Here is a 12,196-nt window from a genome sequence, read left to right as displayed (position 1 = left end):
ATAACCCCAAGACCACCACTAATGACTAGAACCAAAGACAAAATCTAGATGCAAAAAAAGTCTTTTATACAGTAGGTTAAATGTCTTTTACTCATTCATTCACCCATTCACTTGGACATTAGGTCCCACTGTGTAGCCAGCTGTGGGGATTCAAAGGAAATAAAATATAGCTCTAATTATGCTTAGTCACTCAGTTGTGTCCAATTCTGTGTGACTCCATGAACAGTAGCCCTGTTTGTCCATGGGATGTTCCAGGCAAGAATACTGGAGTTACCATTTCCTTCTCCAGGGGAATTCTCATTTAGTGTATCAGAAAGATTTCACATTTTTAAAGGGTGACTGAAGGGACATGCAGATTGCAACCTAACTTGAACATTACACATTCAAAAATTCAATACTGAACATACCTACAGGTAATTTCTGCCCATCCTGAGCATCTTCCTTTGGTATTATTTCTACAGTATTTGACAGCAATAGAACAAAGAATACGTGAATAATTTTAAATTTTATCCTTTACTAAGGATATCTATCAATTACATGTTAAAATGATACTTCAAACTTAAAGTACAAAAAAAAAAACCTAAACAAAGCACTATTCTTACAGCAGACTAAAGGGATTTCCCTCCTTTATTAAGTTCTTATTTGGGGATGTATGAATTTGTACTCTTCCTAAGAGGCATGGCGCTAAAAAAAAAATTACAAAGATCATTCTTTTCCTCCTGTTTCCAAAATTTTGTAAGTCACCCTAGATGATCATGAGCTGAGTTAAAGTTAAAAAATTAATATGTACAAGTACCTCATCACAACATTTCCCAGCTGAATTTTTTTCCAAATGACATTTCTGCAAATTAAAATTATTAAATAAATTCAGATTCAGCAAGCAGCTGCTGGGTGATAAGGAATTTTAACTTGAAAGCAACTGTGTAATCTGGCAATCTAATCTTGTAACTCAAATCCAGTAAAACAAATTAGAAGTGAAAAAATCCTAATAATTTTATGATGTGGGAATATATTTCACTATATGTTTAATGTGGGGTATTGGTCACCTAAGATCATTCAAGAGAAAAAATTCATTTAAATTAGAAACTGGATATACCTTTTAAAAAATTTCAACAGTATAATAAATGCTCTATAAAACTGTTAGCTGAAAGCTTAAAGAAAAAATTCTGTTTTAAGAACAGCACTTATTACCCAAAATACTTCACAAAACGTTGCATATTATAAGATATTTAGCTTGGACAATAGATAACTCTGAAAAACGTTCGTTAAATATTTTAAAAAGCAAATTAAATTTTTCTCCACCAGCTAAATTTCTGTACTTTTACTATGAGAATGTCATTCAAATTTCTAAAATAACCCCTGACTTTAAACATCTCTAATATATGTACTTCTTTTTAAAGCAATACTGTCATAAGATGCATTTGTAAAATTACTTAGATTTAGACAAAAGTAACTGAAAAACTTAAAGGGGAAGCCTTGAACACTATTAATTTTTTCCCCACATGAAAAGTACAGATAGCAGCAGAATACCCACTAAGTGACAATATTAACTGGTTTCGAAGGCACATTGTTAGTTACAACATCTCAAGTGGGATTTATTTGACGAATTCTGTGAAATTTTCAGAATATTTGCTGCAACTCAAGTAGAAAAGAGGCAAGTGTTCACATACTATGTTAGCTTGTAGTCAAGAAAGACATTTCAACTAAAATTTGTCAACCCCCCAACATGAAATCACTTAGACATTGCTGATGTAGTATTTGGATGAATTTCTGTATAGAAGATTTTTTCAGACTGACAGTGTACTCAGTGCTTTAAGGGCTAGGTAAAATTAGTTCTCTTTTGGTCAACAGTGCCTAACTTCCACTAGATGAATCTTGGTCTCCAATCCCACTGTCCAGTGCCTGCCTTACATGGAGTTGTACTTCACGGGACCACATAAAGTGTTTACATTATAAAAGGCTTCTAGGTCACTTGGTTCAAATGTAATAGCCGGTTTCATTAATCTTCCAGGAGCAAGGGAACTCTCTCCTATAATTCTCAGGTTGATAAATTTGATTTTCCAAGTATTCTCCACGAAAGGGCAGCGGATGAGTCCAAAAATTTGTTCAAAAATGCCCAAACAAGTGTTTCCTCGGTGGACAGTCCCAGCAACTCCAACCATAACAAGACCATGGGGAGAAGCAGCATATTTTAGTCCATGGGAATCTAGGTTGGGACTGAGAAAAAGATACTCCTCTTTCACTAGTGACAGCAGACGAAGGCTCACAATTTCTGCTCCATGGTAGTCTATCACATTTTGTTCAGATGTGTTGTAATAAAACCTAAGCTTGACATCGTGCCAGAAGTGCTGTGGCCCCCATTCATCTTGAGGTGGTCCCAGAAGAGGATTCTGAGAATTCAGAAGTTCAAAGAACCACTGACAGAATTCTTCACCTAATCGACGAAAATCAACCTTTTCGGCGTTTTTTTCTTCTTTCTCCTGCTGATTGATAAAACCAAGGTTAATTCTCATACTTATTTTCTATCTAGGCTATTTCAGAGTCAAGTTTTCATGTACTAGTTGTAGCAGAAAGGAAATGAACCACCTATGAACTCAATGATAGTACATTCTTTCTCAAAACAGGGAGGCCATTTAAGAAACTCTCAGTTTAAACTTCTGACACTTCTAAGAAATTAAGATTCAACCAAGTCTCTTAAAATATCAGCATAAATTAAGTCAATAATAATGATTTACATAAGCATTTTCTCTTGATTGTGGCAGTGAATCACAGGTATGTTACCTGTCAAAACTTTCAAACTGCTTTAAATGAATACACCTACTGTGGTATATTTCATATGCAGCAAAGTTTATAATAAAACCAGTCTTTAAAAGACACCTCTAAATTTGATTGAAATACATTATTTTCTATGATTGGGATTAATTTCATACACAGGAAGTATGTTTTCCAAAGGAAATACTGTAAAAATACACCTGATAGACTACCATTCTAGTCACCATGTATTCCAGAGCAGAGTACTTCACCCAGATGTTTAAGATCTTATATTTACTGGGCACATGCTCCTACTAAATGTACTGGGCACTGCTTGGCACTTAAGTGCTATTTCCTTCTATCTTCACAAGTCTTATGACACGGATTTATTGTTATGCCTGTTTTATAAAGAAAACAAGGCCCCCTAATTTGAAGTCACATCTATATGATTTCAAAGTTAACACTCTTTTCAGTACATTAAGGAAGCCCTAGAAGATCCTTTCCTACTGTGAAGGCAAACATCTCTCACTTAATTTAATGTAAGTGTGTAGTTTAAAAACTTCAAGTTATCTAAAGGGTCAATAGGTATTTAAATATTCACACAGTATTTAAAATGCACAGTAGAAATACAAAGAAATACAAACAGCCAATGTCAGTTGGAGGAAGTTACTAAAATGGACTTTTTTTTATAAATAACAAAAATTTCTTTCATTTATGCAATTTAATGCCAAAGAAAGTCTTCAAAATAAGAAAGGGCTTACAACAGCATTCTTTTAAAGAAGGAGAAAAAAAAATTAGAGAACCAGAAGCTAAATTAAAATTAAATTGACCCTGCAGTCTATCTTGGAAAGGGGCATGGCAACCCACTCCAGTATTCTTGTCTGGAGGATTCTTTGGACAGAGGAGCCTGGTGGGCTAGTCATAGGATCACGACTGAAGTGACTTAGCATGCATGCATGCAGTCTATCTACTGTCTTTAAAAATCAAGTCTCCATTTGATAAAGGGCTGCAAAACATTTTTCCCTCACAAATCAACAAAATACCACATATACATTACTAAATATAAAAAAAAAAAAAAGGTTCAAAAGGTAGGGGATATATGTATATCTATGGCTGATTCATGTTCAAGTTTGACAGAAAACAACAAAATTCTGTAAAGCAATTATCCTTCAATAAAGACAATTTTTTAAAATACTTTGTCTTTGGTGCTTTACTGCTCTTTCTTTAGGATGCAAAAGACATAAAGCTAAAATTATAAAAAATAAACATTAATTAACCATGTCACCCCAGATCTATGATTAGCTAAAGATTCTTACACAAAACTATGGTTTAGGATATTACTATGAAATCTGTTTTACCTGTTCAGAGAGTCTAATGTCCTCTGTCTTAACTGGCTCTGGTGTTTCCTTCAATTTTGGTTGTAACTGCTTTTTCCAGTAATCCTTTGCATGCTGAATAAGATTGTGTTTTTCAGTAGCTGGAGGTATAATAACACCCTGTGTTGCCAAGTACTTAAATATGATTTCTCGGTGGACTTTTCTTCGCCTCAAAAGTTCTTCTACACTTTGACTGTAGACTAATATTGCACGAATGGCATCTAAAAGAAAATTGTAAAGATTAGCAGAAAATCATGAGTCACTTGTAAATTTGTCCAGGGTTAGCAGAAACACTATCAAATGATATTTTATAAACTCTTCTCATGGCATTATTGCTTTTGTATGAGATGGTTATCATTTTTAAAAACCTGGTTGTCAGGTTTTGGGTTTTAAAAAAAATTTCTCTATAAATTTCCCTACCTAAAATTCCTCCTTCCTTTTACTTCTCGTAAGATATTGTGAATTTAAGCATTTTAAGGAATAGTTGTATTTTAAGAAAAAAACTGAAGAGAAAAAAAAATTCTTTCTAATAAGGTCAATAGACCTACATTCATTTACAATCTCTAAAAACAGACAAAATTACAATTCTTTTCAGTTCAATCTCCTTACTCTACAAATAATGAAAGTCAGGGATACATAAGGCATCAATCATCATACCTGTAAGAAGTGGCAGAGCCAAGACCGTCTCTTTTTTTTTAGAGAATTTCTGTTAAACAGACTAAACATTATTTTTATATGTGTGAGGTATGAAAGTAGTGAAAGTCACTCAGTCGTGTCCGACTCTTTGTGACCCATGGGATTATACAGTCCATGGAATTCTCCAGGTCAGAATACTGGAGTGGGTAGCCCTTCCCTTCTCCATGGGATCTTCCTGACCCAGGGACGGAACCCAGGTCTCCGGCATTGCAGGCGGACTCTTTACCAGTTGAGCCACAAGGGAAGTCCAAGAATACTGGAGTGGGTAGCTTATCCCTTCTCCAGGGGATCTTCCCAACCCAGAAACTGAACCGGGTCTCCTGCACTGCAGGTGGATTCTTTATCAACTGAGTTATCAGGGGAGCCCGTATGAAGTATACAGAATGGCAATAAAATGAACTCCTATATACACACGACACAGCTTAAGACATAGGAATAATTAGTATCTTTGAGGTCCTCACTTTACCTTTCCCTACATAATGCTATTCCCTCTCTCTCTTTACCTTACACGTAGATACTCTCCTAACTGCTATTTATCATTTCCTCGATTTTCGTTCTTTTTGGCTGCCCCTCGGGGCTTGTGGGATCTTTGTCCTTCGACCAGGAATTCCAGGAATTGAATCCAGACCTCCAGCTGTGGAAGCACAGAGTCCTAACCACTGGACCACCAGGGAATTCCCTCAATTTTCTTTATAGTAGTACAACGCAACCATGTATCCCTACAGAATATAGTTTGGTATTTCTTTGAATGGTCTATAAACCTAATCCATCACTATATTACTGTAATTTTAATTTTATTGTTTCTGAGATTAAGCTATGTGGATAAACACAGCTGTAGTCAACTGATTTCCAGTACTCTACCCAAGGTAATTACAGACTATGCCACAAGGCATTTACTTTTGTTTTATAGACTTATTATGTGTATCCAAATACAAACACTATTGCTTTGAACATTCCCACACTATTGGTGAATTTGACTAGAACTGTAATAGATTAAAATGCTGAATATAATTGATGGTGGATCTAAAAGCAAACAAGAAATGAAACTACCCAGTACACTAATGTCTCCCAGCCCAGAAGGGCAAGGAGAATGATCATCACCTGGAACCTGTTACAAAGGTAGAATTTCTGGGCCTGCTCCAAAACTACTGAATCAGAACCTGCATTTTAACAAAATCCCTGAGAGATTCATGGGCACATTTAAGTTTGAAACACTCGGGTAAGCAATCTTCCATTTTAGGAGATAATATCAAACTTGTTTTCCAAAGTAGTAGTTCCAATTTACACTCCCCAGTAGTTGTCAAAGACTTACTTCACAAGATAAACAATACTTGAAGTTTATATGTTTAGTTTTTGGAAATTTGGTACATATAAAAGAGACCATATATTTTCGGATTTTATTTCATTTCTTTCTAAAGATGTTGACTATCTTTTCTTATGCTCTCCCCGCCCCTTCCACCACCCCAGAAATGATTCTTCACATCAACCTAACATTTTTGTATGAGGTAGTTTCATTTCTTGTTTGCTTTTAGATCCACCATCAATTATATTTTAATCTATTCATCAATAGTGTTAGAAGGTGATTACCATGTAAAATACATAAATGCCAAAGAACTACATTAATTCTAAAATTATTTTCAGTCTAACGTCTTAGAAATTCATTTGGTGTTCATGGTTCACTTTCAAATGAATGATCTTAAACGGCGAAAACGTAAAAGGTCTTAAAAGAGAAAGGCAATTTTAAGAGGCAGACTCTGATACTTAAGTCATAAGCAATATAGGAGTCAGAAATTTTCCCATTTTAAAGTAAATTTCAGCAAATTTAAAATAAAACTGGTCAGGTAATATACAAAATGATAAAGGCTTAACGTTCAAGCTACTCATTACATTACAACCAAACAATATTTGTAATCCATGAAATCTACTCTATCGAAATGTTTATTTGGTTCTGAATGTAGTCCTAGTACACAGAATCATCTCTGAAAAAATTTGGATCCAAAAAGAGACTTAGATTCAAACCGTCTACTGCTCTTTTATCACAGCAGTTGTTTTAAGCTCATAAAGCAGCAGACTGATAGTGTTTTTGATATCCTCCCCAAGCTCAAGAAAATAAGCAGCAGCTGATACTCCTCCCCTGATCGAAACTGAAAAAGGAGAACACCCGACTTCCCGAAATTTCTTTTAAAAAATCACTATTCACGTACCTTGAATTTTCGAAACGAAACAAGCAGCATTTGCCCATAACATTTAAAGGATTAAAACCTGGAAAGCAGCGCCATTTTCAGCCCACCATTTCCCCCAGTGCTTGGCGAGGCGGGGATGAGCCATGGATGGCTACGAGGCAACACAGCAGCTATACTGGCCACGATTCCCGGGGGTTCCGTCCAAGTGCAGTCGCGGACCGGCCGTGAGCGAGACCTACCACGGCCTCCACTCACACACTCCGGCAAGCTGTGGGCCGAGCGAGGCCAGAGGAGAGATGGCCACCCTTTGGGGGTTGGGGGGTGGGGTCTACCCTTACCTTGGCGGTCCTCAGGCTGCACCAGACGGTTGGTGATGGTGTCGCAGAGGGCCATGATCTCATCGTTGTCCAATAGGCTGAGCAGGTTACGACAGCCCTCCATCTCCGTGTAGCTGAGCCCCGTCATCTCGACCCCCAGAATGGGGGGAGAGGACGCCGCCAACAATGTCGCTTCCTTAGGCCCAGCGGGCCGGCGCCTTGGCAACAGATACCGGAAGTGCCTTTCCGGCCGTTCACCGCTAAAGAGCCTCGGGTATTCCAGACCCGTGGGCGGAAGTCGTAGTAAATGAGGGCACTCAGGAAACTCGGTGCTCCGATCGGTGGTTCCGGGCTGCTGGGAACTGAGAGAAGTATCTCGCATCTCACTTTAGGGAAGCTCCGCGTTTACACCGGAACGCCGGCCTTCCACAAGATAAAACGAAACCCTCAATTCCTCAGGAGTCACGCCTCCAAAAGAGCTCCTGGGAGGCCTGCGCAGTACAGGTGCGTGGAAAGCTGGCGTCGGCCCCCGCGCAAGGCGAGCTCCCGAGATGCAGCGGGGCCGACCAATGGAGGCGTCTCTTCCCCGCCCGCGGGGCTGGCCCCTCGGCAGCGCTCAAAAGTTGTCTGTGGCTACTTCAGAATTGGGTGGTACACCTGAAGTTTTATATTCTTAAGTTACATAGTTGTGTGTTGAAACAATCTGGCGTTGTTTAACGTTGTACTCGGAAAAGTTTAGGAAGAAAATCACCTACCCTATGCCACGCCTGTCCGCCTTTCAGCTTCACTCGCCAACAAGCTGGGGTCTGCTATTGCTTCTCTTCTGATCCTCGCCGGCTTGGCTTTAGTCGAGGCATTATCGGGAATGGTTTAATGTTGGGGACTCTGAAAACCAGATTGCCAGAATTTTATTCCGTCATTTATTAACTGTGACCTTGAGCAAGCTCTTTGGTCTCCCAGTTTTCTTTCTTGAAATAGATACAGTAGAGATACCTACCTGATGGGGTTGTTGGAACGGGGGAGGAGGGTGAAGAACCGTAGCGCCTAGAAAGAGCCCAGTATGTATTAGTTCATCATTTACTAATTTACAAATGTTAGTGTCAACATTTACGAGAGGCTTAAATGCACTGTCACTGGCTTCTGTCTCCTTCCGTTGTTTTAGCCACCGTTTAGATTTATTAACATTAATTAGATTATTGCCAGTTAGTAGCTAAAATGTGCACACTTGCATATCCAGATGACTTGCCAGTGGATGTCATTTAGGGTACATTTTAGTTATCAGATACCAATTCTTCGTTTTTCATTAAGCGTTGATCGCCTACCATGAGAAATGACACATACTCTTCTCCGAGAAGCCTTTGGGAGTGTTGCAAATAAAGAGATAAGTGCTCATGATACTGGTGCGGAGCCACATGAAAGACATGCCCAAAGTGTGTGTGTGTTTAACATATTTACTGAGCATTACTCGCTCACTTTAACTTGCCAGGCACTGTTCTTTATGCTGGGAACAATTATAGGTCTTTTCAGTTCAGTTCAGTCGCTCAGTCGTGTCTGAATCTTTGCGACCCCATGAACCGCAGCACGCCAGGCCTCCCTGTCCATCACTGACTCCCGCAGTCCACCCAAACCCATGTCCATCAAGTGAATGATGCCATCCAGCCATTTCATTCTCTGTCGTCCCCTTCTCCTCCTGCTCTCAATCTTTCCCAGCATCAGGGTCTTTTCCAATGAGTTAGCTCTTCACGTGAGGTGGCCAAAGTATTGGAGTTTGAGCCTCAACATCAGTCCTTCCAATGAACACCCAGGACTGATCTCCTTTAGGATGGACTGGTTGGATCTCCTTGCAGTCCAAGGGACTCTCAAGAGTCTTCTCCAACACCACACTTCAAAAGCATCAATTCTTCGGCGCTCAGCTTTCTTGATAGTCCAACTCTCACACCCATACATGACTACTGGAAAAACCATAGCCTTGACTAGACGGACCTTTGTTGGCAAAGTAATGTCTCTTTTTAATATGCTGTCTAGGTTGGTCATAACTTTCCTTCCAAGGAGTAAGCGTCTTTTAATTTCATGGCTGCAATCACCATCTGCAGTGATTTTGGAGCCCCAAAAATAGTCAGCCACTGTTTCCCCATCTATTTGCCATAAAGTGATGGGACCGGATGCCATGATCTTCGTTTTCTGAATGTTGAGCTTTAAGCCAACTTTTTCACTCTCTTTCACTTTCATCAAGAGGCTTTTGAGTTCCTCTTCACTTTCTGCCATAAGGGTGGTGTCATCTGCATATCTGAGGTTAATATTTCTCTCAGCAATCTTGATTCCAGCTTGTGCTTCTTCCAGCCCAGCGTTTCTCATGATGTGCTCCGCATATAAGGGAAATAAGCAGGGTGACAATATACAGCCTTGATGAACTCCTTTTCCTATTTGGAACCAGTCATGTCCAGTTCTAACTGTTGCTTCCTGACCTGCATACAGGTTTCTCAAGAGGCAGGTCAGGTGGTCTTGTATTCCCATCTTTCAGAATTTTCCACAGTTTATTGTGATCCACACAATCAAAGCCTTTAGTATAGTCAGTAAAGTAGCAATAGATGTTTTTCTGGAACTCTCTTGCTTTTTCTATGATCCAGCGGATGTTGGAAATTTGATCTCTGGTTCCTCTGCGTTTTCTAAACCAGCTTGAACATCTGCAAGTTCTAGGTTCACGTATTGCTGAAGCCTGGCTTGGAGAATTTTGAGCATTACTTTACTAGCATGTGAGATGAGTGCAATTGTGCGGTAGTTTGAACATTCTTTGGCATTGCCTTTCTTTGGGATTGGAATGAAAACTGACCTTTTCCAGTCCTGTTGGAGCTTGCATTTTAGTAAGAGACAGAAATGTAATAATGCCAGGAAATTCTATGGCGAGAAGTCAGAGGGATGGAGGAGAGGATGTTGATAGTATATACAGGCTGTGATGAAAGGCTTCTTTAAGTGACACTGAAGGAAAATCTGAAAAAAGTAAGAGAGACTGAACCACAGAAGAGTGTTCTAGGAAAAAGCAGCAATACAGGTTCTGAGGAAAGAACAGAATGCTTGGCATATAGGAAGGAGGCCAGGAGGCTGGAGCAGCTTGTGCAAAGAGAAGGCGGTAAGAAGTGAGGTTAGAGCTGTAGTCAAGATTGATCTAGAGCAGGGTTTCTCAACAGAGGCATTGTTAACATTTTGGGCAGGATAATTCTTTTTTGTGGGTCTGTCCTGTGCATTATAGGATGCCCAACTGCATCCCTGACCTCTACCCAATGGATGCCAGTAGCACCTTCTCCACTAGTTGGGCTGCCAAAATATCTCCTTCCTCAAATATTTCCTTGGGGTGGGGGGCGGGGTGGTGTGCAAAATTCCCTCAGTTTAGAACCACTGATACAGAACCACCTCTCCAAAAGTGCTTTCTAAGATGAAACTATTTTGCATCTGTGCTAATATAGTAACTGTCAGCCAGCCACACATAGCCATTGAGCTTTTGTAAGGCAGCTAGTATAGCTGTCAGTGAATTTTAAATTTTATTTGAATTTTAAGTTACTTGTAGCTAGTGGCTACTGTATCAAATAGTGCAGTCTAGAGTCTTACAGCCCGTTGTAAAGACTTTGGGTTTAATCTTTTACCTCAGTCTGTATTTCCTATTCTCAGTCTCTTCAGACTAGTCACAATGGTTTTCTTGTTTTTTTATGTCTTAAACTTACCATGCAGGTACTTGCCTCAGAGCCTTTGCTCTTACCTGGCACATTCTTCATCCCCTCAGATGTCCGAGTGGCTGTCTTTCCCTTACTTCATTATTTCCCCTGCTCAGCAGTTATCTAAAGTGCTATCATCATCTCTTATCATCCTGTTTAAAATCACCACCTACAATGCCATGCTTACTTATTCTTCTCTACCTACTTTTCTCTATAACATTTATATTGTACTTTTGCACCTACCCACCCCCCGCCCCCACCAAGTAGAATGTGAGTTCTGGGATTCAGGGATTTTTTTTTTTTTATTGTCTATAAACAGGCTGGCACATAGTATGCAATAAATATTTGTTGAATAAATGAATGAACTGTAAAGCCATTGGAGGATTATAATCAGACTGGATCGTTTTGGCTGCTGTTGTCTAGAACAGACTGCCAGAAAGGCAGGGAACTCAACTAGAAGATTAATAGTCCAGGTGAGAGTGGAAAACATGAAGTCAGAGATGACTGGAAAGTTTTGATTTGAGCAACTGGAACTGCTGTCTACTGAGAGGAGGAAGACTGGGAGATATAGGTTTCAATAGAGAAATCCAGAACTATCAAGAGAGATCTGCTTTCTGGAGAGTGTAATGATGCTCAAGAAGATTAAGCAAAGAATGAGTGAAGCAGGAAAAGAAGTACAGGTAGAGGGAGTAGCAGTGAAAACTGCATGGAACAACATGGCTGTTTTTGGCTAGAACAAGGACAGTACAGGAGCCATAACATGAAAAGAAAGTAAAGTCAGTAAAATTGTAACAGGAAGGGCTCAGCAATAGGCCCTTCAGGCACTTAATTCTTAAACTTTGAAGATTGGCTCTCCCCTTTTAACAGACATGGAAGTCTCAGCTCTGTGGGATGGGCTTAGTTGCCTTAAAGCTATCATGCTAGAATTTGAATACATTTGATCTCACATCTTTGAGCTTTTCTCATTTAACTACATTCTGGTAGTTTCACTGAATACTTCATGGGAAAAAAAAAGTTTTCTAGATTAGCAGATTTGGGGTATAAGATCTGGTAAAAATATTCATTCAACAGTAGTTGTTTAAAACCTATTAAAGGTGACTTCCTTAAATGCCCTGGAAATTGGGTTTCTAAGAAGGCTCTATACATTTAATAGTTTACCTGCTAGG

At 39.3% G+C, this 12,196-nt stretch overlaps 1 protein-coding gene and 1 long non-coding RNA gene across 4 annotated transcripts in view; one reads left to right on the top strand and one right to left on the bottom strand.

The window, feature by feature from the left end:
• Positions 1-494: 494 nt before the first annotated feature.
• Positions 495-7,705, bottom strand: C1H3orf38 (chromosome 1 C3orf38 homolog). Of its 2 annotated transcripts, none has more exons than XM_005201179.5 (3): positions 7,345-7,705; positions 4,110-4,348; positions 495-2,480 (listed from the first exon to the last, which is right to left on the bottom strand). In XM_005201179.5, exons 1-3 carry the CDS (start codon positions 7,703-7,705, stop codon positions 1,908-1,910), a joined length of 1,173 nt encoding a protein of 390 aa, XP_005201236.1. In that variant the 3' UTR covers positions 495-1,907.
• Positions 7,706-7,739: 34 nt separating this feature from the next.
• Positions 7,740-12,196, top strand: part of LOC104970809 (uncharacterized) — a 91,418-nt gene continuing 86,961 nt past the window's right edge. For both annotated transcript variants that reach the window (XR_009494800.1, XR_804123.3), the window contains exon 1: positions 7,740-7,827. This is a non-coding gene — a long non-coding RNA (uncharacterized lncRNA). The remainder of the gene's footprint in view (positions 7,828-12,196) is intronic.

Source organism: Bos taurus, chromosome 1, assembly GCF_002263795.3.
Source record: "Bos taurus isolate L1 Dominette 01449 registration number 42190680 breed Hereford chromosome 1, ARS-UCD2.0, whole genome shotgun sequence".
NCBI lineage: Eukaryota > Metazoa > Chordata > Mammalia > Artiodactyla > Bovidae > Bos > Bos taurus.
This window is presented reverse-complemented; position numbering and strand designations above follow the sequence as displayed.